This window comes from Macaca thibetana, chromosome 11 (genome assembly GCF_024542745.1).
Source record: "Macaca thibetana thibetana isolate TM-01 chromosome 11, ASM2454274v1, whole genome shotgun sequence".
NCBI lineage: Eukaryota > Metazoa > Chordata > Mammalia > Primates > Cercopithecidae > Macaca > Macaca thibetana.
Window position 1 is genome coordinate 119,880,873 of NC_065588.1, and position 27,703 is coordinate 119,908,575.

The 27,703-nt window shown below is 50.9% G+C and overlaps 3 protein-coding genes across 6 annotated transcripts in view; 2 read left to right on the plus strand and 1 right to left on the minus strand.

The window, feature by feature from the left end:
- DDX55 (DEAD-box helicase 55) overlaps positions 1-27,703 on the plus strand; it is a 312,124-nt gene that overhangs the window by 180,082 nt on the left and 104,339 nt on the right. The window lies entirely within an intron of this gene.
- Positions 1-27,703, plus strand: part of TMED2 (transmembrane p24 trafficking protein 2) — a 209,137-nt gene that overhangs the window by 104,299 nt on the left and 77,135 nt on the right. The gene's annotated exons all lie outside the window — the stretch shown is intronic.
- RILPL1 (Rab interacting lysosomal protein like 1) overlaps positions 1-27,703 on the minus strand; it is a 56,861-nt gene that overhangs the window by 18,005 nt on the left and 11,153 nt on the right. For all 4 annotated transcript variants that reach the window (XM_050748070.1, XM_050748071.1, XM_050748069.1 and 1 more), the window contains exons 3-4: positions 10,133-10,251; positions 9,257-9,478 (exon numbers count right to left, since the gene is read on the minus strand). In XM_050748070.1, coding sequence (XP_050604027.1) covers positions 9,257-9,478; positions 10,133-10,251 — 341 coding nt within the window. The remainder of the gene's footprint in view (positions 1-9,256; positions 9,479-10,132; positions 10,252-27,703) is intronic.

Consider the following 27,703-nt stretch of genomic DNA (forward strand, 5'->3'; position numbering starts at 1 on the left):
GAGGCAGGAGAATCACTTGAACCTGGGAGGCTGAAGTTGCAGTGAGCCAAGATCGTGCCACTGCACTCCAGCGTTGGCGACAGAGTGAGACTTTGTCTCAAAAAAAAAAAAAAAAGAGCCAGGTGTGCTAGTGGGCATCTGTAATGCCAGCTACTTGGGAAGCTGAGGCAGCAGAATCGCTTGAACCCAGGAGGTGGAGGTTGCAGTGAGCCAAGGTCATGCCATTGCACTCCAGCCTGGGCGACAAGAGCAAAACTGTCTCAAGAAAAAAAAAAGAAGAAAGAAACAAACAAACTTACAAAGTGGCCTAATAAAAGAGGTGCACCACCAGGCGTGGTGGCTCACGCCTGTAATCCCAGCACTTTGGGAAGCTGAGGTGGGTGAATCACAAAGTCAGGAGATCGAGACCAGTCTGCCCAACATGATGAAACCCCGTTTCTACTAAAAAATACAAAAATTAGTCAGGCGTGGTGGCGGGCACCTGTAATCCCAGCTACTCGGGAGGCTGAGTCAGGAGAATTGCTTGAACCCAGGAGACGGAGGTTGCAGTGAGCTGACATGGTGCCATTGCACTCCAGCCTGGGCGACAGAGTTAGACTCTGTCTCAAAAAAAAAGAAAAAAGAAAAAAAAGAAAAAAAAAAAAGGTGCACAGACACCAAATCTAACTGGAGAGGATCAGGGAAGATGTTAATCAGATGTGGTCTCTATGCATGGAGTCTTGAAGAATGTGTAGGAGTTCACCAGGAACTCTAGGCATTAGTGGTATAGACCAGAGGTTGCAAACTAAGTCCTTAGAACATCCCAGTGCTGCTGGCCCACATTTTGTTTGGCCCTCAGAGTGTTCTAAAACTCTGTTGAATTAGCTGCCAACTCTTTCAGATCAGATTTCATCTTGAAGTTTGTGTTTTGGGCTTCCTGTGGCAAGTGCACTGGAAGATCGGGCCCCACTGGCAACGGCCAGGCTGTTTCTGAGCAGCAGCTGCTCCCTTTTCCATCCCCTTTCTCCTTCTCCTGCCTGGACCCCACAGGCAGCAGTGGCCCCCGCTGTGGACCTGAACCCTAAGTTTCCTCCAGCCCCTTCCTCCCTAGACAGCTTGGATCCTGCCTTTCATAGCAGGCCAGGGCCTCGCCTCTCCTGTGTCTCTGGGAGGGACCATCTGACAGCCGTCCCCACACCCTGGGGAAAGAGCAAAGCCCTTCAAGGGAACTCCCAAACCCTCACCTCTCGAGAGGCCTCTGGGCAAAGCCACCCGCCCCTCTGTCTGGGCTTTCATCTCCCCATCTAGCCCTTGATAGCCCAGAAATATTTCCAAGGGCCCTTCCCACCCAGGTACCCGGGGATTTCTGTGAACACACACTTTCAAAGCCACTGGAATTTCCTGCTCACTCCTATTAGGTTTTCCTTAGAAAACCTACTAGGGCTTCCTTAGAACCTGAGTTCTTTTTTTCTGGAGAAGGGACAGTTCATTTCTGGGGAGGAATGGCCTGATTCTTTTAGAGTTTGGGGAAATCCCAGCAAGGTATGCAAAGTCCTTGCTCTCTTTTTTCTTATTTATTTTATTTTTATTTCATTAGAGATGGGGTCTCACTTTGTTGCCCAGGCTGGTTTCGGACTCCTGGGCTCAACCAATCCTCCTGGCTCAGCCTCCTGAAGTGCTGGGATTATAGGTGTGAGCCATTGTGTCTGGCCCCAAAGTCCTGACTCTGTTTTTTTGTTTTTTGGTTTTTTTTGAGATGGAGTTTCGCTCGTTGTCCAGGCTGGAGTGCAGTGGCGCGATCTCAGCTCACCGCAACCTCTGCCTCCCAGTTCAAGCGATTCTCCTGCCTCAGTCTCCCAAGTAGCTGGGATGACAGGCATGCGCCACCATGCCTGGCTAATTTTGTATTTTTAGTAGAGACGGGGTTTCGCCATGTTGGCCAGGCTGGTCTCAAACTCCTGACCTCAGGTGATCCACCCGCTTCGGTCTCCCAAAGTGCTGGGATTACAGGCATGAGCCACCGTGCCCGGCCTGACTTCTAATACTATCACCTAAAAGCACAGGCAGAAGGACAGCCCTGGGCTCCAGCTTCTCCAGAGGCCACCAGGCAGTGACCGCAGTGCCGCGGGCAGCCCAGGACTATCCGATTCAGACCGAGAGAGACCAAGGAGGCTCTTTCCAAGATGGCAATCGAACCCCATCGGCCCTGGTCCTCCTAGGCTTACTCCATGAGGGACCAGGAGTCGGCTAGAGTTAGCTGAGATAAGCCGGGGCCTGTTCTGTGGGGTGTCTGCTGATCCCTGGAGGCACTTTGGGCACACCTTCAGGGAGATACCCTGAGGCCTCAGCTGCTTCCCAGGAAGGCCCAAGAGACCAATTAACAAGTCATAGGACTGCCCAGAGGCCTTAGGGAGGCAGCATCCTGGGCCAGGGCCTCCATCCCGAGGCCTTGGGAATGCTCCTCGCTGCCTGCGTGCCTCAAAGCACCCTGCCCTCCCACGGCAGCCCCTTCACGGTACTTCTGAGCAGCCCCTGGCCCAGCCCCTGGCCCAGCAATGGGGAACGACTGTGCTCTGGTCACACTTGGCACCTCCAGGCCTAGCATAAATTCAATACATAAATTCTGCCTGCCTTTCAGCCAGCATACGCCTGTCTGCTTTCCCAATGCAGGCAGCCCGCACTTTACAAAACAAACACAAAACCTGTTACGAAATCAAAACATGTGGCCAGGCACGGTGGCTCACGCCTGTAATCCCAGCACATTGAGAAGCTGAAGTGGGCGGATCATTAGAGGTCAGGAGTTCGAGACCAGCCCGGGCAACATGGTAAAACCCTGTATCTACTAAAAATACACAAAAATGAGCTGGGTGTGGTGGCGCACACCTGTAATCCCAGCTATTCGGGAGGCTGAGGAAGGAGAATGGCTTGAACCCGGGAGGTGGAGGCTGCAGTGAGCCGAGATTGTGCCACTGTACTCCAGCCTGGGTGATGGAGTGAGCCCCTGTCACCAAAAAAAAAAAAAAAAAAAAAAAAATATATATATATATATATATATATATATATATAGTCTGTGAAAGGCAGGAAACCTTGAGTTGAGATATGAGGACCTCGATTAATGAGAAAACATGCTAAGTGAAAGAAGCCAGGCAGGACCACATGTTGTAGGATCCCACTGATGCCATGTCCTGAACAGGTGAATACACAGAGGGAAACAGCCTGATGGTGGCCAGGGGCTGGGGGAGGGGAGGAGGCCGCTACCGCAGGAGCAGGGGTTTCTGATGGGGATGAAGGGAATGTTCTAGACAGTGGTGATGAGCACACAAGAGCTAAAGTGCGTGGCATATGAATTACATCTCAATAAGGAAGTTATAAAAATAGAAAGAGCCTTGTCTCCTGGTGATCACACGGCAATGACTGCCACAGCTCAGAAAGAATTGCGTGGCAACGATGAGAGAGATTCCTTTCTAGCTCTGCAACCCTCTATAGCTCTCACGTCCTCCAAATCCTGCCCTGGGACAAACCCCGACCCCAGCCACGTGCTGCACGTTCTCCAGCCTGGCTCACTGTTCCCCCTGCCCGGAATGGCCTGTCCACAGTCCACCCTGGGACACGCTACCCAGCCACAGGATCCGGCCTGATGCCTTCGAGATCTGTCCTGACCTGGCCTTTTTTTTTTTTTTTGAGATGAAGTCTTTCTCTGTCGTCCAGGCTGAAGTGCAGTGGCTTGATCTTGGCTCAATGCAACCTCCACCTCCCGGGTTCAAGCGATTCTCCTGCCTCTGCCTCCCCGAGTAGCTGGGATTACAGGCACCCACCACCATGCCCGGATTTTTTTGTATATTTAGTAGAGACAGGGGTTTCATCATGTTGCTCAGGCTGGTCTTGAACTCCTGACCTCAGGTGATCCAACTGCCTCGGCCTTCCCAAGTGCTGGGATTACAGGTGTGAGCCACTGCGCCCAGCCCTGTCTCTGCCTCTTGACTTCGCCAAACCCTCCTCTGATCTCATAGTCCTCTCTCCCAGCTGCGCGAAACAGCGAACCTATGAGTCAAGCTCATTCCCCTCCTTTGTCAGATGGTGAAACTGACCACCAAAGAGATGGACAGGCCCAGGTCACATAGCAGCAAGTGGAGAAGCCACTCACTGCAACCTGTAGCCTCCTGTGTGACTGACAAGCATCCTGAACTCACACAGCTGCAAGGGATGGATGTGAACCCAGCAAAGCTGCCCCGAGCCTGCGAAAGCGCACTGCAAAGCAGCCCTGTGGGTTCACATTACCGCAGCCTGATTTTACTCCCTCATTTCTCCCCTGCCCCGTTGGCTGCCAGACAGGGAAGCTGAAACTGACAGGCAGTCAGGCCAAGGTGTGAAACGTCCCTTGTTGCTAAAGAGTCCTGGAACAGGGCTGGGAGTCCTGATGTTCTTGAGACCTGGGTTTGGCCCAGGGCCTGCCTGGCCAGGAGACTGGCCTGAGCTCTTGTGGGGCCTGAAGGTTGGAAGGGGCACACTAGGAGCAGGGGGCAGGGCAGAGGTGGTGACCGCCCCACGCTGGGCCTGGAGGTTATGTCTTTGGCACCGGCCTCCTTCCTACTGCCACAGATTGAGTTCAGCCCTCACCTTCTCACCTGGGTTACTGCAAAGGGCTCCTGACAACCATCCACAAGCTCCTTCCCTGTCCTCCAGTGTAACAGCTGAGTGTGTCGCCAGCCTGCTGAACCCCTGCGAAGGACCCGCACCCCCGCTGCTCAGAGCTCTGTGTGGTCCCTGGGTGCTGACTCCCCAGCACTGCAGACCACAGCTGTTGTCTCTGCCTGGCCTTTATCCTTCCCTCAGGTCTTTGCGCTAAGTCACCGCCGTTTTCTTCTGGAGAAAGACTTCCCTCCCACATTTAGTCCATGTGGCTTGGGTCGCAGCCATGTGACTCAGGAATAAACATGCATATTCTAGGTCTCTGGCCACAACAGTTGCTTCAGTGATGGGCCAATGAGGATTCCCTGAGGCTTTTGCTGGGACTCCAGGGCAAGAGGCCATTTCTTTTGACTGGGGTTGCTATGCTGGTCAAATACTAGTGGCGACTGTAAGGCAAAGAGCCTGGCTGAGAATGACAACAGCACAGAGGAAAGCAGGACCTGAGAAGGTCAGAGCCACATTCCCAAGAGCAGCTCGTGAGCACCTGGAGCCAGCCGTACCTGAAGGCACCTCTAACTCAGAGCTTTTAGTTACGTGGTCAATAAATTCCTTTTTTCCCTCTTAAACCTTTTCTTTAAAAAAAAAAAAAATGGAGTCTCACTCTGTTGCCCAGGCTGGAGTGCAGTGGGGCTATCTCAGCTCACTCAAACTCCGCCTCCTGGGTTCACGCCATTCTCCTGCCTCAGCCTACCGAGAAGCTGGGACTACAGGTGCCCACCACCACGCCCGGATAATTTTTTTGCATTTTTAGTAGAGACAGGGTTTCACCATGTTAGCCAGGATGGTCTCAATCTCCTGACCTCGTGATCCGCCTGCCTCCCAAAGTGCTGGGATTACAGGTGTGAGCCACTGCACCTGGCCCCATTTTTTTTTTTTTTTTTGCGACAGAGTCTCGCTCTCTTTCCCAGGCTGGAGAGCAGTGGCACAATCTCAGCTCACAGCAACCTCCACCTCCCGAGTTCAAGCGATCCTCCTGCCTCAGCCCCCCGCAGTAGCTGGGATTACAGGCACGCACCACCATGCCCAGCTAACTTTTGTATTTTTAGTAGAGATGGGGGTTTTGCCATGTTGGCCAGGCTGGTCTTGAACTCTTGACCTCAGGTTATCCACCTGCCTTGGCCTCCCAAAGTGCTGGGATTACAGGCGTGAGCCACCACGCCCAGCCTTTTTTTTTTTTTTGAGACAGAATCTCGCTCTGTCGCCCAGGCTGGAGTGCAGTGGCGCGATCTCAGCTAACAGCAACGTCTGCCTCCTGGGTTCAAGCAATTCTTCTGCCTCAGCCTCCCGAGTAGCTGGGACTACAGGTGCGCGCCACCACGCCTGGCTAATTTTTTGTATTTTAGTAGAGATGGGGTTTTGGCATGTTAGCCAGGCTTGTCTTGAACTCCTGAGCTCAGGAAATCTGCCTGCCTTGGCCTCCCAACTCTTAAAACCATTTTAACTTAGGCTTATGTCATTTTTAGACAAAAGCAGCCCTTAACCGCTCCTTTTTTATTTTTATTTTTTTGAGACAGAGTCTCACCCGTCGCCCAGGCTGGAGTGCAGTGGCTTGATCTCAGCTCACCACAACCTCCACATCCCGGGTTCAAGCAATTCTCTTGTCCCAGCTCCCCAAAGTAGTTGGGACTACAGACACGCACCACCACACCCGGCTAATTTTTGTATTTTTAGTAGAGATGGGGTTTCACCACGTTGGCCAGGCTGGTCTCGAACTCCAGGGCTCAAGTGATCCACCCACCTCAGCCTCTCAAAGTGCTGGGATTACAGGTGTGAGCCATCATGCCTGGCAACTACTCCCTTTTAAGACTTCTCTCCCTGACCTTCCTCATGTAAATCCCAGATGCCTGTCCTGTCCTACAGCAAACCTGGCAGGATACTTAATGACTGTACTGGGACTTGAACCCACCTGACTGTGAGCTTGTCTGTCCTACCTCCCCTACCTATAACTCAGGTTACTAGTGCAGGGTCTGCAAACTTTCTTTTTTTTCTTTTTTCTTTTTTTTGAGATGGAGTTTTGCTCTGTCGCCCAGGCTGGAGTGCTGTGGCGTGATCTCGGCTCACTGCAAGCTCCGCCTCCCGGGTTCACGCCATTCTCCTGCCTCAGTCTCCCGAGTAGCTGGGACTACAGGCGCCCGCCACCACGCCCGGCTAAGTTTTTTGTATTTTTTAGTACAGACGGGGTTTCACTGTGTTAGTCAGGATGGTCTCTATCACCTGGCCTCATGATTCGCCTGCCTCAGCCTCCCAAAGTGCTGGGATTACAGGCGTGAGCCACCGCGCCCGGCCTACGTCTGCAAACTTTCAACAGCTCATAAATATCTTCTGGGAGAAACCACAAGCCTCAGTGTGTCCCTAAAGTTCACTCTACTTTTGTGAAACAGCATCTCCATTTTCCACATTTCTACCTGTCAAAGTCTTAGCGTTGTTAACACCGACGCCCAGCTTCAGGAACAGCTCTTCCCTGAAACCCCGCCTCCCCACCTCTGCTACGATGAAGGATCTCACCCTCTGTGTTCCTGGCACAGTCTGGGGGCACATTTAAGGATCAGACACCCCTAGCGCCCACCTCGCAGCCCTGGGCCTACCTGGATGTTAGCTGTGGCTGTGATGGACAGCTCTGGCCACGCGGACAGTAACGTGCAGTGTTGTGCAACCATCACCAATCTCTAATTCCAGATCATTTCCATCACCTCCAAAGGGAACCCCATGCCCATCAGTGTCGCTCCCCATTCCTCCCTCCCCCAGCCCCATTCGGATACCCATCTACTTTCTGGCTCTATGGATTTGCCTGTTCTGGGACATTTCATGCAAATTGAGTAGCACGCTCGCCTTTTGGGCCTGGTTTCTTTCACTCCGCATGATGTTTTCATGGCTCATCCACACTACCGCGTGGCCCGGGCTGCATTCCTCCTTAGGGCTGAATCGTATCCCCCCGTATGGACAGACTGTTCACCCATTCATCCGCTGATGGACGTGTGGGTTTTTTCCACCTTTTGGCGACTGTGAATAGTGCTGCTACAGGGTCTTACTGTGTTGCCCAGGCTGGAGTGCAGTGGCTCAATCATGGCTCACTGCAGCCTCCAACTCCTGGGATCAAGTGATCCTCCTGCCTCATCTTCCCAAGTAACTGGAACTACAGGTGCCACCACACTTAAGTTTTTCTTTTTTTTGAGATGGAGTCTGACTCACTCTGTTGCCCAGGCTGGAGTGCAGTGGTGCAATCTCAGCTCACTGCAACCTCCGCCTCCCAGGTTCAAGGGATTCTCCTGTCTCAGCCTCCCAGGTAGCTGGGATTACAGATGCCCACCACCATACCCAGCTAATTTTTGTATTTTTAGTAGATATGGGGTTTCACCACGTTGGCCACGCTGGTCTCAAACTCCTGACCTCAAGTGATCTGCCCGTCTTGGCCTCCCAAAGTGCTGGGATTACAGGTGTAAGCCACCACACCCGGCCCAAGTTTTTTTTTTTTTTTTTTTTTTGAGACAGAGTCTTGCTCTGTCACCCAGGCTGGAGTGCAGTGGCGCGATCTCGGCTCACTGCAACCTCCGCCTCCCGGATTCAAGCAATTCTCCCGCCTCAGCCTCCCGAGTAGCTGGGACTACAGGCATGGGCCACCACGCCTGGCTAATTTTTTTGTATTTTTAGTAGAGATGGGGTTTCACCATATTGGCCAGGCTGGTCTCGAACTGCTGACCTTTGTGATCTACCCACCTCGACCTCCCAAAGTGCTGGAATTACAGGCATGACCCACCGTGTCCAGCCAAGTTTTTAATTTTTAAAGAATTTTTTGTAGAGATGGGGTCTCATTATGTTGCCCAGGCCGGTCTTCAGCTCCTGGCCTCAAGTGATCTTCTTGATCCCTTTGCCTTAGCCGCTCAAAGGGCTGGGATTACAAGTGCAGGCGACTGCACCTGGCCTTCATGTAAAAGTTTGAACACCTGTTCTCAATTCTTTTGGATATGTGCCTAGGAGTGGAATTGCTGGGTCATATGGTACTGTGTGGTACTGACTAAGGTCTGGACTAACTAATGTCTGCCTCCCACACTAAACTGTAAGCTCCATGTGGACAGGGATCATGTCTGTATTTTGCTCGCTATTTTATCCTCTGGGCAGGCTACATGGTCAATAATCATTGGTATGAATAAATAAATAAATGGCAGGTGCCTAATAACCACCACTGAGGTGGGAGAATGCAGAGTCTGGGGTTCCAGCCCCTCAGCTGTGTGTCTTCAGGCCAGTAGCTTGACTCTCTGAGCCTCTTGTTTTCTCTCTCTCTTTCTCTCTTTTTTCTTTTTTTGAGACAGGTCTGGCTCTGTTACCCAGGCTGGAGTGCAGTGGTGCAATCATGGCTCACTGCAGCCTTGAACTCCTGCCTAAGCCTCTCAGGCAGCTGGTACTACAGGTGTGCACCACCACGCATGGGCTAATTTAAAAAAAATGTTTGTAGAGAACTGGGGTCTTCCTATGTTGCCCAGGCTGGCCATTTTCTTAAGTATAAAGGGGAAAACAAGGCAACCCTGCCTGCCTTGAGCCAACCCCCAGACTTACCCTCCACTACCACCTCTGCATCCAGCTTCCTGCTCACCTCAGGCTCCTCCTCCCCATTCTGGCTGTGCTCCCCCTGCAGCCTCTCTCGCAACTTCCCCAGCTCTGCTCGCAGACTGCCCATCTCTTGCTCCTTGGTCTGCAGGTCTGCCTCCAGCTCCACCTTCTGTTCGATCAGGGCTTTCCCCTGGGCCTCCACCACCGTGACCCGGTGCCGAAGGTCATGGTTGATCTTCATCAGCCGTGTCTGCTGCTGCTGTAACTGTACAAAAAGGGAGACCATTGTGCAGGGCTGCTACCTGCAGTAGCTCAGGTTGTGCACTGCACAATGGCAAACCATCCTTAGGTGTGCCATTTATATTGCAGACATCTTTCTTTGAAAGTTGTTCATATTCTTATAACTGATGATGCTAGAGATGGGCAATTTGTGTATTTACTATGACAATTTTATGGCAAATGGAAGCGTGTCTTGCTAGAATTAATACATTACGAACATTTCCCAACAGATGGAAGTAACATGACTTCAGAAAGGGGCATTTTTCTCTGATTTACACAGAAACACTGTATGGGTTCCTGGAGCATGCTGGACCCTGCTAAGTCTGCTCCCAGAGAGGCATGAAGTTGGGGGGCTGGAGGAGGCCTTGGGGTCACAGCTAAGGCTGCCAAGGCCTCGGGACCTTCCCAGGAGGCAGGAGGAGCCTGCTCACTGGGCAGTGCCACGTTCCCTCCTGCTCTGCCAGTGAAGTCTTGCTGTTTCCAGGCTGGGCCCGCCAAGCCATGAGCAGGATCCACACCCCACGGAGCCCTAAGAATGATAGCAAGGGAGAGAGAAGGGACCTGCTGAGTGGAGGGTCTGGTCTCTGGCTGGCACCTACTGGCTGGGAGGGTGGACACAGGTCAGGGGTATGTCACTCACAGCCTCGACGTCCTCATTTTTCAGGCCCAGCTCCCTGTCCTTGGCACGGATCTCATCGCGTTGTTTGTCCACCACCTCCTTCAGCTTCTTCATCACCTGCCGCTCCCGCTCTGACATGCCTGGGTGGGCAAATGAGACTGGCAGGTGAGCCCACCTTACTCCTCTGTGGAAATCATCCACCGCTTCTGCTGAGGATGAAACTGAGATCTCAGTGGGCCCCAGCCTCATCCCCAGCCTCATCCTCTACGCCCTCCACTCACTCCCTCCACCCTCCCCGGTGCCTGCTTGATATTCCTTGATTCCCCCTGAGCTCACTCCCACCTTGAAGCCTCTTCCTTACCCATTAGTCCCTTCCTTCTCACCTCCCCATGGCTGGTGCACCTCATTTTTCAGGCCTCAGCCCAAACGTCACCTCTTCACAGAGGCCTCCCTTTCTCTGACCACCCAGTGACAGCCTCCACCTCCCACCCACCCGATACGTTCATTTCCCTGCATGCCTGACCCACCATGTATTACCTTTATGGCACTTTTTTACAATTCCTATGTGTGTCTTACATTCTTTTTTTGTTTTTGATTTGGACTCTCACTTTGTTGCCCAGGCTGGAGTGGAGTGGTGCAGTCTTGGCCTTCTGCAACCTCTGCCTCCTAGGCTCAAGTGATCTTCCCACCTGAGCTTCCCAAGTAGCTTGAGGCAACAGAAATGTGCTATCTCGCCTGGCTAATTTTTGTGTTTTTAGTAGAGATGGGGTTTCACTATGTTGACCAGGCTAGTCTCAAACTCCTGACCTCAAGTGATCTACCCACCTCGGCCTCCCAAAGTGCCGGGATTACAGGGGTGAGCCACCGCGCCCGGCCTCTTACATGCTTTTATCTGACGAAAGATGACACAGCACAGTGATTCACAGGGTAAGCTCCAGCTCAGACACTGGCTCTCCTATTTATCAGCGGTTTGGTTTGGAGCTAGTGTCTTGTGCCTCAGTTTCCACCTCTATAAAGTAGTGATAACAGTCCCCACAACTCTGTTGTGAGGATTGATTATGTCAACCTAAATAATAAACAGAGAAAGTTCTCTAAAATAAGAGATAGGCCAGGCACCATGGCTCACGCCTGTAATCCCAGCACTTTGGGAGGCTGAGGCGGGTGGATCACCTGAAATCAGGAGCTTGAGACCAGCCTGGCTGACAAGGTGAAACCCTGTCTCTACTAAAAATACAAAAAAAATTAGCCAGGTGTGGTGGTGCATGCCTGTAATCCCAGCTACTCGGGAGGCTGAGGCAGGAAAATTGCTTGAACCTGGGAGATGGAGGCTGCAGCGAGCCGAGATCGTGCCATTGGACTCCAGCCTGGGTGACAAGAGCAAGACTCTGTCTCAAAAATAAAAAGTAAATAAAATTTAAAAATAAAATAAAATAAAAGATGGCCATACATGTTGGCTCACGCCTGTAATCCCAGTGCTTTGGGAGGCTGAGGCAGGAGGATCACTGAGGCCAGGAGGATCACTGAGGCCAGGAGTCTGAGAGCAGCTTGGGCAACATAACGAGACCCTGTTTCTATAAAAAGATTTTTTTTTTTTTTTAACTAGCCAAGCATAGTGGTGTCCACTTGTAGTCTCAGCTACTTAGGAGGCTGATGAGGATCACTTGAACCCAGGAGTTTGAGGATGCAGTGGGCTCTGACTGCACCACTGTACTCCAGGCCTGGGTGACAGAACAAGACCCTGTCTCAAAAACAAAACAAAACAAAACAAAACAAAACAAAACAAAGAAAACCAACCCAGAAAACAAAATAAAAACTGTAATCCCAGCACTTTGGGTGGCCCAGGCAGGCAGATCACCTAGGTCGGGAGTTCTAGACCAGCCTGACCAACATGGAGAAACCCCGTCCTTACTAAAACTACAAAATTAGCCAGGCGTGGTGGCACATGCCTGTAATCCCAGCTACTCGGGAGGCTGAGGCAGGAGAATAGCTTGAACCCGGGAGGTGGAGGTTGCAGTGAGCCGAGATCGCACCAGTGCACTCCAGCCTGGGCAACAAGAGTGAAACTCCATCTCAAACAAAAAAAAAAAAGGAAAAGCTATTTATTTGGGAGTAGAGTGTTGCAATGGGAATCCGCCTGCCATAGTAAACTATGTGTATTCAGGGAGGTAAAGGAAGACAAAGATTTTTTTTTTTTTTTTTTTTTTTGACGCGGAGTCTTGCTCTGTGCCCCAGGCTGGAGTGCAGTGGCGCGATCTCGGCTCACTGCAAGCTCCGCTCCCCCGGGTTCACGCCATTCTCCTGCCTCAGCCTCCCGAGTAGCTGGGACTACAGGCGCCCGCCACCTCGCCCGGCTAATTTTCTTGTATTTTTAGTAGAGACGGGGTTTCACCGTGTTAGCCAGGATGGTCTCGATCTCCTGACCTCATGATCCGCCCGTCTCGGCCTCCCAAAGTGCTGGGATTACAGGCTTGAGCCACCGCGCCCGGCCGACAAAGATTTTTAAAGGAAAAAATAAGGAGGGTTATATAATTGTTTAAAGTATTAATAATTATCCTTGGCTATAAAGATAGATCAATAACAAGGGTGACTGTAGTCTGAGGCTGGACCGGCTACTGCCAGGCAGACGTCCTGGCACAAGTCTTTTTGTGTAAGGTTACAAAGGCCTTTGTGCAAAGCTGTCGTTTTTCCACAGTCTTTTTTGTTATCGGGCATGCAAGCGTGAAAACCCTCTCTTCATGGCCTTCCCGGGTTCCATTTTCAGGGTTTTGGGTAACACTGGTGACCCCATTTTGATTCAGACAACTTTCACAGTTAATACACACAGAGCCCTGAAGATGGTGTCTGGCACACTGCAGGCAGGCGAGGTCCACCCTCATCCCTACCCCCAACTAGACTGTCAGCCACAGGAGGGCAAGGCCCTGTCTGCCCTAGTCACTGTTACATTCCCTGGGCCCCACATGGTGCCTAGCACACCGCAGGTGCCTATTAAGTTATTGTTGAATTAATGACCTGTGAGGATGGGTGCTGTGTCAGTTTCCTGCACCTGCTGTAACAAATGACCAATAATTTTGGTATCTCAACACATCAGAAATTTATTTTCTCATAGCTCTAGAAGCCAGAAGGTCCAAATGAGCCTGAAATCAAGGTGTTACCAGGGCCATGCTTCCTCTGGAGCCTCTAAGGGAGATTTCTTTTTTTCCTTTTTGAGACAGAGTCTTGCTGTGTCACCCAGGCTGGAGTGCAGTGGCGTGATCTTGGCTCACTGCAGCCTCTGCCTCTTGGGTTCCAGTGATTCTCCTGCCTCAGCCTCACAAGTAGCTGGGATTACAGGCATGTGCCATCATGACTGGCTAATTTTTTCTTTTCTTTTTTTTTGAGACGGAGTCTCACTCTGTGGCCCAGGCTGGAGTGCAGTGGCATGATCTTGACTCACTGCAAGCTCTGCCTCCCAGGTTCACGCCATTCTTCTGCCTCAGCCTCCTGAGTAGCTGGGACTACAGGCGCCTGCTACCACACCTGGCTAATTTTTTGTATTTTCAGTAGAGACAGAGTTTCACCATGTTAGCTAGGATGATCTCAATCTCCTGACCTCGTGATCCGCCTGCCTTAGCCTCCCAAAGTGCTGGGGTTTACAGGCGTGAGTCACTGACTGTGCCCAGCCGTTTTTTTTTTTTTTTTTTTTTTTTTTTGAGATAGAGTCTCACTCTGTAGCCCAGACTGGAGTGCAGTGGCGTGATCTCAGTTCACTGCAACCTCTGTCTCCAGGGTTCAAGTGATTCTCCTGCCTCAGCCTCCCAAGTATCTGGGATTACAGGCACCCGCCACAACCCAGCTACTTTTTTTGTATTTTTAGAAGAGACAGGGTTTCCCATGTTGGCCAGGCTGGTCTCGAACTCCTGACCTCAAGCGATCCACCCGCCTCAGCCTCCCAAAGCGATGGGATTATAGGCATGAGCCACTGTGCCCGGCCCAGGGAGATTTCGTTCCTTCCCTCTTCCAGCTTCTGGTGGCCACCAGCACTCCTTGGCTTGTGGTGGCATCACTCCAGTCTCTGCCTCTGTGGTCCCGTGGCCTTCTCCTCTTCTGTCAGTGCCAAATCTCTCCCTGCCTCCATCTTACAAGGACACCTGTGATTACATTCAGGGCTCATCCAAAGTAAGCCAAGATAACATCCCCATCTCAAGATCTGGAATGAAATAACACACCTGCAAAACATTACCATATCAGGTGACATCCACAGGTTCTAGGAACTAGGACCTGATATTTTGGGGCCATTATTCAGCCTTCCATAGGTGCTGGCACTGCCAGTGCACCCCTTCTCCCTGAAGCCTGGACTGGCCTGCAATGGCCAGGCTCAGTCCCAGGTGAACGAGGGGGAAACGTCCCTCCATAGCCCCCGGGACTCAGGATATGCAGCCAGATCTGATCCCATGAGGAGAAAACACAGAGGTGACCCCTCAGCTATTGCCTTGGCCTGACTGTCCCCCCAGGCTGCTCCACTGCATCAGAGTCCTTGCCGCAGACCTCTTATCTCTTGCCTGGTGGTCACCACCATGAACAAGCATCCCTGGTGTGTTTCCAGAACAGAGGGTGACGCTGCCAGGGCCGCAAACCCACGTAAGGCCTGGGTTGTGAGCTTGAAGAGCTTAGGATTTTATATGATCGTCCTGGAGGCATCGGCCTGTCTCATTTGTCTCTGTATTCCAGGGCCCCACACATGGCAGACGCCTGAGGCTGGCCAATGAACGAGGACTGGTTCTTCTTCCGTGCTCCCAAAGTGCAATGTACTCCTGACAAGCCCAGGAAGGATAAACTGATTTACACCCTGGACCCTATTTCGTTCTCATTCCCAACCACTGGAAATGGGTCTTATTATCATTAATGTTGTCTCTAACATCAGTCCCATTTTACATATATGAAAAACTGAAGCCCAGAGATATTTTTTTTTTTCTCAAAGTCTTACAGCCAAGAACTCAAGCCCAGGTTTTCTGACTCCAGATCCCACATCTTCTCCGTGATACTAGGCTGCCTTGCCACCAGGGCACGAGACGCAGAAGGCTCCCTTAAGGTCACCAGAATGTGTCACTATGGGGCAGACTCTGATCTCCACTTTCTCCCAGACAGAGCCACCTTCTGGGGGTGCCCTCACATATTTTTGCATACGTGCACACATGTGTACCCTCACAAGAATATTCACCCATCAAGTTTTTTGTATTTTTTTTTTTTTGAGACGGAGTCTCGCTCTGTCGCCCAGGCTGGAGTGCAGTGGCATGATCTCAGCTCACTGCAACCTCTACCTCCTCGGTTCTAGCAATTCTCCTGCCTCAGCCTCCCAAGTAGCTGGGACTACAGGCATACGCCACCATGCCTGGCAATTTTTGTATTTTTAGTACAAAAATTATTTGGGCGTGGTGGCGCACACCTGTAATCCCAGCTATTTGGGAGGCTGAGGCATGAGAATTGCCTCAGCCTGGGAGATGGAGGTTGCAGTGAGCCAAGATCTCACCACTGCACTCTAGCCTGAGCAACAGAGCAAGACTCTGTCTCAAAAAATAAAATAGTACAGCTGCTGTGGAAGACAGTGTGAAGGTTAAACACAGAGTTACCATTTAACCCAGCAATTCTAATCTAGGTAGAGACCCCAAAGAACTGAAATCACATGTCCACATAAACACCTGTACACAAACATTCATCACAGCCTAATTCATAATAGCCAAAATGGGAAACAAGCCAAATGTCCCTCAGCAGATGAATATGAATCAACAAAAAGGGATACATCTTTTTTTTTTTTTTTTTTTCCCTCTTGAGACAGAGTCTCACTCTGTGCCCCAGGCTGGAGTGCAGTGGCGTGATCTTGACTCACTGCAACCTCTACCTCCTGGGTTCAAGTGATTCTCTTGCCTCAGCCTCTTGAGTGCTGGGATTACAGGTGTGCGCCACCAGACCCGATTAGTTTTTGTGTTTTTGGTAGAGATGGGGTTTCACCATGTTGGCCAGGCTAGTCTTGAACACCTCACCTCAAGTGATCTGCCCACCTTGGCCTCCCAAAGTGCTGGGATTACAAGCATGAGCCACTGCGCCCGGCCATGATGCATTTTTTTTTTTTTGAGACGGAGTCTTGTTCAGTCGCCCAGGCTGGAGTGCAGTGGCGTGATCTCGGCTCACTGCAAGCTCTGCCTCCTGGGTTCATGACATTCTCCTGCCTCAGCCTCCTGAGTAGCTGGGACTACAGGTGCCCACCACCACGCCCGGCTAATTTTTTGTATTTTTAGTAGAGATGGGGTTTCACCATGTTAGCCAGGATGGTCTCGATCTCCTGACCTCGTGATCTGCCCACCTCGGCCTCCCAAAGTGCTGTGATTACAGGCATGAGCCACCACGCCCCATGATACATTTTTACAACGGAATATCATTTAGCCGTAAAAAGGAACGAAGCACTAATTCATGCTACAACATGAATAAAGCTTGAAAACATGATGCTGAGTGAAAGAAGCCAGGCACAAAGTTGTACGACTCCAGCTACTTGGAAGGCTGAGGTAGGAGGATCACCTGAGCTGGGGGGTTCGAGGCTGCAGGGAGCTATGATTGTGCCACTGCTCTTCAGCCTGGGTGACAGAGTGGGACCCTATGTCAAAAAAACAAAAACGAAAACAAAAAACCCACTGAGTTGTCCACATTTAAAAGGGTGAATCTTATGATTTCTCAAATTCCAAAAAGCATACACTGTATGATTCCATGTATATGAAGTTCAGAACAAGGCTGAATTAATCTCTGGAGACAAAGGTCAGAGTCAGGGTGACCTTGTGAAGTTTTGTCTGGGAAGGGACGAGAAGGTGCATTCTGGGGTGTTGAACTATTCTCTATCCTGATCTGAACATACATGCAAAAATCCATAGAGCCGTACACTTAAAATGTGTTCACTTCACTCTACGTTATACCTCAATTTAAAATGTTAAGGCAGGGCACAGTGGCTCATGCCTGTAATCCCAGCACTTTGGGAGGACAAGGTGGGAGAATCGCTTGAGCCCAGGAGTTAGAGGCTGCAGTGAGCTATGATCGCACTCTACCTGGGTGACAAACTGAGACCTCATCTCAAAAAAAAAAAAAAACAATAGCCAAAGCTGCACGCGGTGACTCACACCTGTAATCCCAGCACTTTGGGAAGTGAAGGAGGGCGGATCACTTGAGGTCAGGAGTTGGAGACCATCCTGGCCAACATGGTGAAACCTCATCTCTACTAATAATATAAAAATGAGCTGGAAATTGCTTGAACCCGGGAGGCAGAGGTTGCAGTGAGCCGAGATCACACCACTGCACTCCAGCCTGGGCAAGAGAGTGAGACTCTGAGACTCTGAGACTCGTCTCAAAACAACAAATAAACAAAAAAACAATGGCCAAGAGGTGGAAGCAAGCTAAATGTCCATCAACGGATGAATGGAATAAAGAAAATGTGGTCTGTCCATACAATGGAATGTTACTCAGCCTTAAAAAAGGAAGGAAATCGGGCCGGGCGCGGTGGCTCACGCCTGTAATCCCAGCACTTTGGGAGGCCGAGGCGGGCGGATCACAAGGTCAGGAGATCGAGACCACGGTGAAACCCCGTCTCTACTAAAAATACAAAAAATTAGCCGGGCGCGGTGGCGGGCGCCTGTAGTCCCAGCTACTCAGGAGGCTGAGGCAGGAGAATGGCGTAAACCCAGGAGGTGGAGCTTGCAGTGAGCCGAGATCGCGCCACTGCACTCCAGCCTGGGCGACAGAGCGAGACTCCATCTCAAAAAACAAAACAAAACAAAACAAACAAAAAAAAAAAGGAAGGAAATCGGTTGGGCACAGTGGCTCATGCCTATAATCCCTGTACTTTGGGAGGCCGAGGCGGGTGGATCACCTGAAGTCTGGAGTTTGAGACCAGCCTGACCAACATGGAGAAACCCTATCTCTACTAAAATACAAAATTAGCCAGGCGTGGTGGCGTAGCTACTTGGGAGGCTGAGGCTGGAGAATCGCTTGAACCTGAAAGGTGGAGGCTGCAGTGAGCTGAGATCGCGCCATTACACTCCAGCCCGGGCAACAAGAGCAAAACTCCATATAAAAAAAAAAAAAAAAAAAAAAAGAAGGAAATCCTGTCACATGCTGCCACATGGATGAACTCTGAAGACCTTAGGCTCAGTGAAAAGGCCAGGCACAAGGGACAAACGCCGTATGATTCCACTTACAGGAGGAGCTCCCTAGAGAAGTCAAACCCACAGACACGGACGTGGAGTTTTCGTCGGCAAGATGAAAGCGGCCCAGCGCTCTGCTCTCCACCCTCCTGCACACAGTAAACACCGCTGCCCTGTGCACTTACACAGGCTGCAGAGCGGCAATTCTGTGATGTGCTTTCCACCAGAATGTTTAAAAGGAAAAGATAAGAAACACTAGCTGGCCAAGGGCCCTTCTGGTACAATTCCTCTCCGCCTGATGGGGGGAGATGAGGACCGCCGGTCCCTGGAGCCAAGGCCTGGCAGGCGTGGGGCAGGGGCTCCCGATGAGGAAGATGGGGGAAGACAGAGGAAGCCCCCCGGACCCCTAGGGAGCCCAGCAGCAGGGCCGGGTGTCAGCAGGTGGCCGCGGGAGTTTCTCTGTGTCCACTTTCTCTAAGTGCAGAGCCGGCGACCAAGCCGGGCCCCCCGCTTGCAGTTGTGAAGTGGGCCCTCTCCCCGTCAGTCCTGCTCTCCTGCCTCCGGCCATGGGTCTTGTGAGGGATCCCCGGGCCACCTGGGGGGCCCACCTGTGCCCTCTCTTCTCTCTATGCCCCAGGGCCACTGCTGCAGAGCACTGCTAGGTTGAGCTGGTGGGACCCAGGGACACGGCTAACGCTTCCCAGAAAGGCGACCCTTGGGCACGTGGGGTGTGTGTGAGGTGTGTGTGTGTTATATGTGTGTGTGTGGGGTGTGTGAGGTCTGTGTGTGTGGTATATGTGTGTGATGTGTGTGTGGTGTGAATGTGAGGTCTGTGTGTGGTGTGTGAGGTCTGTGTGTGTGAATGTGGGGTCTGTGTGTGTGTGGTATCTGTGTGTGATGTGTGTGTGGTGTGTGTGTGAGGTCTGTGTGTGTGAATGTGGGGTCTGTGTGTGTGTGGTATCTGTGTGTGATGTGTGTGTAGTGTGAGTGTGAGGTCTGTGTGTGTGTGTGGTGCGTGAGGTCTGTGTCTGTGTGTGGTGTATGTAAGGTGTGTGTGTATGTGGTGTGTGAGGTCTGTGTGTGTGGTATATGTGAGGTCTGTATGTGTGGTGTGTGCAATGTGAGTGTGTATGTCTGTGTGGTGGTGTCTGTGTGTGGTGTGTGAGGTCTGTGTGTGTGTGGTGTGTGTGAGGTCTGTGTGTGTGTGGTATGTGCAGTGTGAATATATGTGTGGTGACGTCTGTGTGCGTGTGGTGTGTGAGGTCTGTGTGTATCTGGTATGTGCAGTGTGAGTGTGTATGTTTGTGTGGTGGCATCTGTGTGGTGTGTGAGGTCTGTGTGTGTGGTGTGTGTGGGTGGGTGTGGGTGTATATGCGTGTCTGTGTGTGTGGCGTACGTATGTGACATGTGTGTTTGGGGGCTGAGTTCCCACGTAGACAGAAGTCAGTGCCAAAGCCACAACCCCTCACCCCCCGCCTGCTGTTTGAATACTTGTCCCGACATGCCGTGTGCTGGGGTGCCAGGACCTACTCATTGACTCCTTGCTGGGGCTGCCTTGGCTCTCCAGAAAAAGAGGTGGGCAGGAGAGGAGCATGCGGAGAGAGGGGCGGCTGGGTCCATGTGGAAGCCCAGCAGCCTCATCACCTTCCTGGGCGGCGCCGTAGGAGCTGTGAGACCCAGGCAGGAGGCTGGCGCCTGACTCCGATCCCGGCTTCGCCTCTTAGTTGCTTTCCCCTCAGGCCTCGGTGCTCTCTTGAGAGGCCTGTGCATGGTTCTCCCATGTGAAGTGCTCACAACAGAGGGGCCCAGGGCCAGAGTGTCTAAGTGTCTCTTAAGTGTCGGCTGTCATTTTATCCTGCTCGCCGCTAAGAGAAAGTACAAGAGTGCTTTGGAAAACTAAAAGAAGGCCAAGTATTCTTTTTTTTTTTTTTTTTTTGAGACAGAGTCTCGCTCTGTCGCCCAGGCTGGAATGCAGTGGCCAGATCTCAGCTCACTGCAAGCTCCGCCTCCCGGGTTCCCGCCATTCTCCTGCCTCAGCCTCCTGAGTAGCTGGGACTACAGGCGCCCGCCACCTCGCCCGGCTAGTTTTTCGTATTTTTAGTAGAGACGGGGTTTCACCGTGTTAGCCAGGATGGTCTCGATCTCCTGACCTCGTGATCCGCCCGTCTCGGCCTCCCAAAGTGCTGGGATTACAGGCTTGAGCCACCACGCCCGGCCAAGGCCAAGTATTCTTAACAGACACTGTTAAAAGCTGAAAGGGTTGTGAGCCGTCACAGACACCCAGCGATTCAGGATCTGGGAACCTAGATTTTAAGAGACACTTGGGCACGGGGACCATGGAGAAGCTCGCTCGTGGCCGGCCACGGCAGCCACGTGTGGCAGTGAGCTAACGTCCACCTGCAAGGCACTGTCCAGGCAGTGGGACACCATGAAACACGACGTGTGATTGAAAACACTGAGATGGACAGTTAAGTGACAAAGTTCACAGCAGCACTATTTGCAACAGATGAAAGATGGAAGCCACCCTAATGTCCCCCCACTGAGAATGGATAAACACAATGCGCTCAGTCCACACAGCGGAGGACGATTCAGCCACAACGAGGAAAGCAACTCTGACACGCCACAGCACGGCAGCACAGATGAACCTCGAAAATGACGTGGGGTCTAAGACCAGACCCCAAGGTTGCATACGGTGTGATTCCATCGACAGGAAACGTCCAGAACTGGCAAATCCACAGAGGCAGAAAGCAGATTAGAGGTTACCAGCGGCTCTACCTGCAGGGAGGGAGGGCAGAGACAAGAGGCTGGGGAGAGACCTGACAGGTGACCTTAGGAAGGTGGTGGAAATGTTTTGGAACAAAACAGGTGATGGTTGTACAGCACTATGATAATTTAAAAACAAAAATTTTTTTTTTTTTTTTTTTTTTTTGAGACGGAGTCTCGCTCTGTCGCCCAGGCTGGAGTGCAGTGGCCGGATCTCAGCTCACTGCAAGCTCCGCCTCCCGGGTTCACACCATTCTCCTGCCTCAGCCTCCCGAGTAGCTGGGACTACAGGCGCCTGCCACCTCACCCGGCTAAGTTTTTGTATTTTTAGTAGAGACGGGGTTTCACTGTGTTAGCCAGGATGGTCTCGATCTCCTGACCTCGTGATCCGCCCGTCTCGGCCTCCCAAAGTGCTGGGATTACAGGCTTGAGCCACCGCGCCCGGCCCTTTTTTTTTTTTTGAGAAATAGTCTCACTCTGTCACCCAGGCTGGAGTACAGTGGCGCAATCTCAGCTCACTGCAACCTCTGCCTCCTGGGTTCAAGCAATTCTCCTGCCTCAGCCTCCTGAGTAGCTGGGATCACAGGCATGTGCCACCACGCCTGGCTAATTTTTGTATTTTTAGTAGAGACGGGGTTTCACCATGTTGGCCAGGCTGGTCTCCAACTCCTGACCTCAAGTGATTCACCCGCCTCAGATTCCCAAACTGCTGGGATTACAGGTGTTAGCCACCGCCCCCAGCCCATTGTGAGTAAATTAAATGATATACTACATGCTACTGAATTAAATGATATACTACATGCTACTGAATTGTGTGCACTTTAAAATTGTTAATTGTATATTACATGAATTCACCCCAATTAAAAAAATAGACAACCCAAACAATAAATACATAAATACTTTTTTTTAAGAGACAGGGTGTTGCTCTGTTGCCCAGGCTGGAGTGCAGTGGTGTAATCGAGGCTCACTGCAGCCTTGACCTCTTGGGCTCAAGAGATTCTCCCACCTTAGCCTCCTGAGTAGCTGGGACTACAGGTGTGCACCACCATGCCTGGCTAATTTAAAAATTTTTTTGTAGAGACAGGGTCTCACTATGTTGCCCAGACTGGTCTCAAATTCCTGGTCTCAAGCAATCCTCCTGCTTCAGACTCCCAAAGTGTTTAATTTCATATATTAAAATACATAATTTTAATTAAAATACATTATTATTAAAATACACAATTTTAATTTATAAAAAAGGACAAGTAACAATTCATAGCACAATCTCTTTTATTTTGAAAACAAAGTAAACAGAGAATTTGTGTGTAGATGGATAGAAAGGGAAGGTTTTTCTTCCGGCAGTGCAGTGGGGATGAAGCAAAGGGGAGTGTCACGTCTTGTGCATAGTTTTATTTGACTCTTACACAATAAGAGTAATATATATACTACTTTTTTTTTGTTTGTTTTTTTGTTTGTTTGTTTGTTTTTGAGACAGAGTCTTACTCTGTCGCCAGGCTGGAGTACAGTAGTGCGATCTCGGCTCACTAAAACCTCTGCCTCCCGGGTTCAAGAGATTCTCCTGCCTCAGTCTCCCGAGTAGCTGGGATTACAGGTGCATGCCACTATGCCCAGCTAATTTTTTTGTATTTTTAGTAGAGACGGGGTTTCACCAGGTTGGCCAGGATGGTCTCGATCTCTTCACCTCGTGATCCGTCTGCCTCGGCCTCCCAAAGTATTGGGATCACAGGTGTGAGCCACCGATCCAAACACCAGGCTGGGCATGGTGGCTCACGTCTATAATCCCAGCACTTTGGGAGGGTGAGGCGGGCGGATCACCTGAGGTCGGGAGTTCGAGACCAGCCTGATCAACATGGAGAAACCCTGTCTCTACTAAAAATACAAAATTACCCGCGCGCAGTGGCACAGGCTGTAATCCCAGCGACCTAGAACCTCAGGATGCGGTCTTATTTGAAAACAGGGTATGTGCAGATGTAATTAGTTAAGATGAAGTCATGGTGGATGAGGGGTAGCCCCTAAATCAATGCCTGGTGTCCTTATAAGACAAAGCAGGTTGGGCACCATGCCTCATGCCTGTAATCTCAGCACTTTGGGAGACCGAGGCAGGCAGATCGCTTGAGCCTGGGAGCTCGAGACAAGCCTGGGCAACATGGTGAAACCCTGTCTCTACAAAAAGTATAAAAATTAGCTGGGCATGGTAGCACATGCCTGTAGTCCCAGCTACTTGGGAGGCTGAGGCAGGAGGATTACCTGAGCAGGAGATGGAGGAGGCAGAGGTTGCAGTGAGCTGAGATCGTACCACTGCACTCCAGCCTGCGGGAAAAAACCCCATTAAACAACAAAAGATAAAGGAGAGGGAGATGAGACACATAGACACGGAGGAGAACGTTTGGCTGCAGAGGCAGAGACTGGGATGGTGTAGCCACAGGTGAGGATGCCGGCAGCCCCCAGAGGCAAGGAAGGACTCCTGCTGAGAGGCGCTGGAGGGAGTATGGCCTTGCTGACACGCGACTATGAATCTCTGGACTCCAGAACTATGAGAATAAACTGTTTTCGGCCATCCAGTTTGTGGTCATTTATTATGACAGCCCCAAGAAGCCAATATGGCAAATATATGGAGAAAGGCCCAGACAGAGGGCACAGCAATTTTGGTTTTTTGTTTTTTTTTTTTTTGAGAGAGTCTCGCTGTGTTGTCCAGGCTGGAGGGCAGTGGTGGCAATCTCAGCTCACTGCAACCTCCGCCTTCCGGGTTCAAGCAGTTCTCATGCCTCAGCCTCCCGAGTAGCTGGGATTACAGGTGCACGCCACCACACCTGGCTACTTTTTGTATTTTTTGTAGAGATGGAGCTTCGCCATATTGCCCAGGCTGGTCTCAAACTCCTGGCCCCCAGTGATCCACTGGCCTCAGCCTCCCAAAGTGCTGGGATGACAGGCATGAGCCACCATGCTTCTGACAGCACAGTTGAGCCCCATGTGTCCAATTCGGCAGCCACCCAGCAGCCACTGAGCACTTGAAATGGGGCCCATCCAAATGGACATATGCTGCAAGCATAAAATACACATTGCCATTGTCAGCTGATGGATAAACAAACGTAGGGCCTGCACACAATGGAATGTACTCAGTCTTAGAATGGAAGGAGATTCCGACATGGGCTACAACATGGATAAACCTCGAAAACATTCTTAGGTGAAATAAGCCAGACACAAAAGGAAAAATATGATATGACTCCACTTATAGGAGACGCCTAGAGTAGTTACATCCATAGAGACAGTAAGTAGAATGGTGGGTGCCAGGGGCGAGTGGGAAATTAGTATTTAATGGGACAGTGTTTCAGTTTTGTGAGATGACAAGAGTTCTGGAGATGGATGGTGGTGGTGGCTGTACAACACTGTGAATGTACTTAATGCCCCTGAACTGTACACTTAAAAATGACTAAGACAGGGCCGGGTGTGGTGGCTCACGCCTGTAATCCCAGCACTTTGGGACTACAAGGCAGGAGGACTGCTTGACGTCAGGAGTTTCAGCCAAGCCTGGGCAACACAGTGAGACCCCCATCTCTACCGAAAAAATTAAAAAATTAGCCAGGCGTGGTGGTGCACACCTGTCATCCCAGTTACTTAGAAGACTGAGGTAGGAGACTCTTTTGAGCCCAGGAGGTTGAGACTATGGTGAACTATAATTGCGCCACTGCACTCCAGCCTTGAAGACAGTGCCTCGTCTCAAAAAAAAAAAAAAAAAAAAAAAGGGAGAGCAGGGGTTAAGATGGTAAATTTTATGTAAAATGTACGTTACGTATTTTTCACAATAGAATATGAATATATGCACATATACACACATACATACGTATGTATGTATCCTACCAGATTTCAAAGACTTAATATGAAAAAAATGCAAAATATCTCATTGATAATCTCAATGGTAATTTTTATATTGATTACATGTTACAAGGAAACTTACTGCTTTGGATCTATTGGGTTCAATAAAATATATTATAGAAATTACTTTCATCTGGCCAGGCACCATGGCCCACGCCTATAATCCAGCACTCTGGGAGGCCAAGGCAGGCGGATCATGAGGTCACCATCCTGGCTAGCACGCTGAAACCCCGTCTCTACTAAAAATACATAAATTAGCTGAGCGTGGTGGCGCGTGCCTGTGGTCCAGGCTACTCAGGGAGGCTGAGGAAGGAGAATCACTTGAACCCGGGAGGCGGAGGTTGCAGTGAGCCGAGATCGCCCCACTACACTCTAGCCTGGGTGACAGAGCGAGACTTCATCTCAAAAAAAAAAAAAAAAGAAAAAAGAAAAATTACTTCATCTGTTTATTTTTTTTTGTTTTTTGAGACAGAGTTTCGCTCTTGTCACCCAAGCTGGAGTGCAGTGGCACGATCTCGGCTCACTGCAACCTCTGCCTCCCAGGTTCAAGCAATTCTCCTTGCCTCAGCCTCCCAAGTAGCTGGGATTACAGGCACCAGCCAACATGCCTGGCTATTTTTTTTTTTTTTTTTTAAGTAGAGACGTGGTTTCACTATGTTGGCCAGGCTAGTCTCGAACTCCTGACCTAGTGATACACCCGCCTCGGCCTCCCAAAGTGCTGGGATTACAGGAATGAGCCACTGTGCCTGGCCTCTTCTTACTTTTTCGAATGTGCCAAGTAGAAGAATGACAATGACTTCTCTTTTACTGAGCAGTGTTGTTCTGCAGTGCCCTTCAGAAAATGACAACGTGGTCAGTTTTCCTCTTCCCCTGGTGACTAAGCTGTTCCTTTAGAGCCCAAAGATTTTTTTTCCAGACCCATGAGCAAATCTTCACAACCCATCCCCTGGCACGATGGCTTGCATACCTGTCATTCATTTCTGCATGTGCTAACAAGTTTCTGTGCGCTGCCCTCCAGCTGACAAGCTGGATTTCCACAAACAGCTGGGAGTGAAGTGCTTTTTAATCTGGAGACTTCCGGGGGTAGAGGAGCCTGCCAGGTGCCTCTGAGCACAATGCCCCAGTTGAACTGCTGGGAAGGCCACACTCTTCCGTGCAGAGCTGGCTCCTCTCAGCACCCCCTCACCCCCGACACAGGAACCCGGAGACTGCACCCCCAAGTCCTCAGTCTACCCCTGCCTCTGCCCGGCACATTCTCGGCCCTCACTTCCCGGCCTCCACCTTCTTCCAAGGACCTTGTTTGTCCCAGGTCTGTTCTCCTAGCAGGTGGAAGACATGCTTTATCCGTGCTGTGTTCCCATGGTTTCCCATGCAAAATAAAAATAACCACGAAAGGCACGCCTGGCATCTGCCCGGTCTTTCCACTCAGGCGGGAGGGCTGCTGCCATGTGCCTCCTGAGCTAACCCTTTGGGAGCTAACCCTTTGGGAGCCGGACCCACGCTAGATGCCATTTAAGTGTGTCTCACATCGCTCACATGTGGGCTGATTCATGACAAGCCCAGCAGGGATCTGGAAGGCTGTGGAAGCAAAGCAAAGCTTCCCAGGTGGAGGGTGCTGCGAGCGTGTGTGCACTGATGCACAGGGAAGCGGCTCAGAGCCCTCAGGTCCAGGCCCTGTGGGTCCCTGAGGCCTCTGGGCGCCCTGCAGAAGTGTCAGAAGTTTAACATAGTTTCCCTATGGCCCAGCAATTCCACTCCTAGGTATATACCTCAAAGAACTGAAAACAGAGGTCCACACAAAAGCTTGAGCGCAATGTTCACAGCAGCACAATTCACAACAGCCAAAAGGTGGTGACGTCTCACAGGTCCATCCACAGATGAATGGGCAAATGACATGCGGTATGGCCATAGAACGGAATATAATTCAGACATGAAAAGGAAGGGCCAGGCACAGTGGCTCATGCCTGTAATCCCAGCACTTTGGGAGGCCAAGGTGGTCAGATCACCTGAGGTCAGAAATTCAAGGCCAGCATGGCCAATATGGTGAAATCCTGTCTCTATTAAAAATACAAATATTAGATGGACGTGCTGGTGCACACCTGTAGTCCCAGCTACTGAGGAGGCTGAGGCAGGAGGATCACTTGAACCTGGGAGATGGAGGTTGCAGTGAGCCAAGATTGCACTACTGCACTCCAGCCTGGGCGACGGAGTGAGACTCCATCTCAAAAACAAAAACAAAAACAAAAACAAAAAAGTCCTCCTTCTTGGGCTAAAGGAAATCGGGATAGGGTGTCCGGGATCCTCCAGGCCCAGGCTTACTTTGCTGCTAGAAAACTTTCTAATGTGCAAGTCACTGCAGCAGGGAGCCCCCAGCCCCAGCATGTGCCTCCCTGCCCTGCCTCCAACCTGGCAAAGTCCAGAACAGGCACAGAGCGGGCACTCCATCCGAGATAAGGGAGACAAAGGAATGCATGGCAGGCCTCTGTCTGGAATCGTAAGCTCTTGGGCAATGGAACGCCACGGCGGACCAATCCATGGCGGGCGTGATTTCAGTCTCCCCCGCAGCCTTAACCACAGGGTCTCCAGCAGCCCTGGGTCAAAGGGTCCTAGAGAGACATAAGTCTTCCTTCAGGGAGCTGATTTCAGCTGATCTGGGTTCCACTTCTGACTCTGCTAACTTGCTATGTGACCTTGAACAAATCACTCTCCCTCTCTCAGTCTAAACTTTTCTCATCTGTTCAATCAGTAGGTTGGACTGGATAATGATAACCTGTAGTAATAATGGCTAATACTCGCT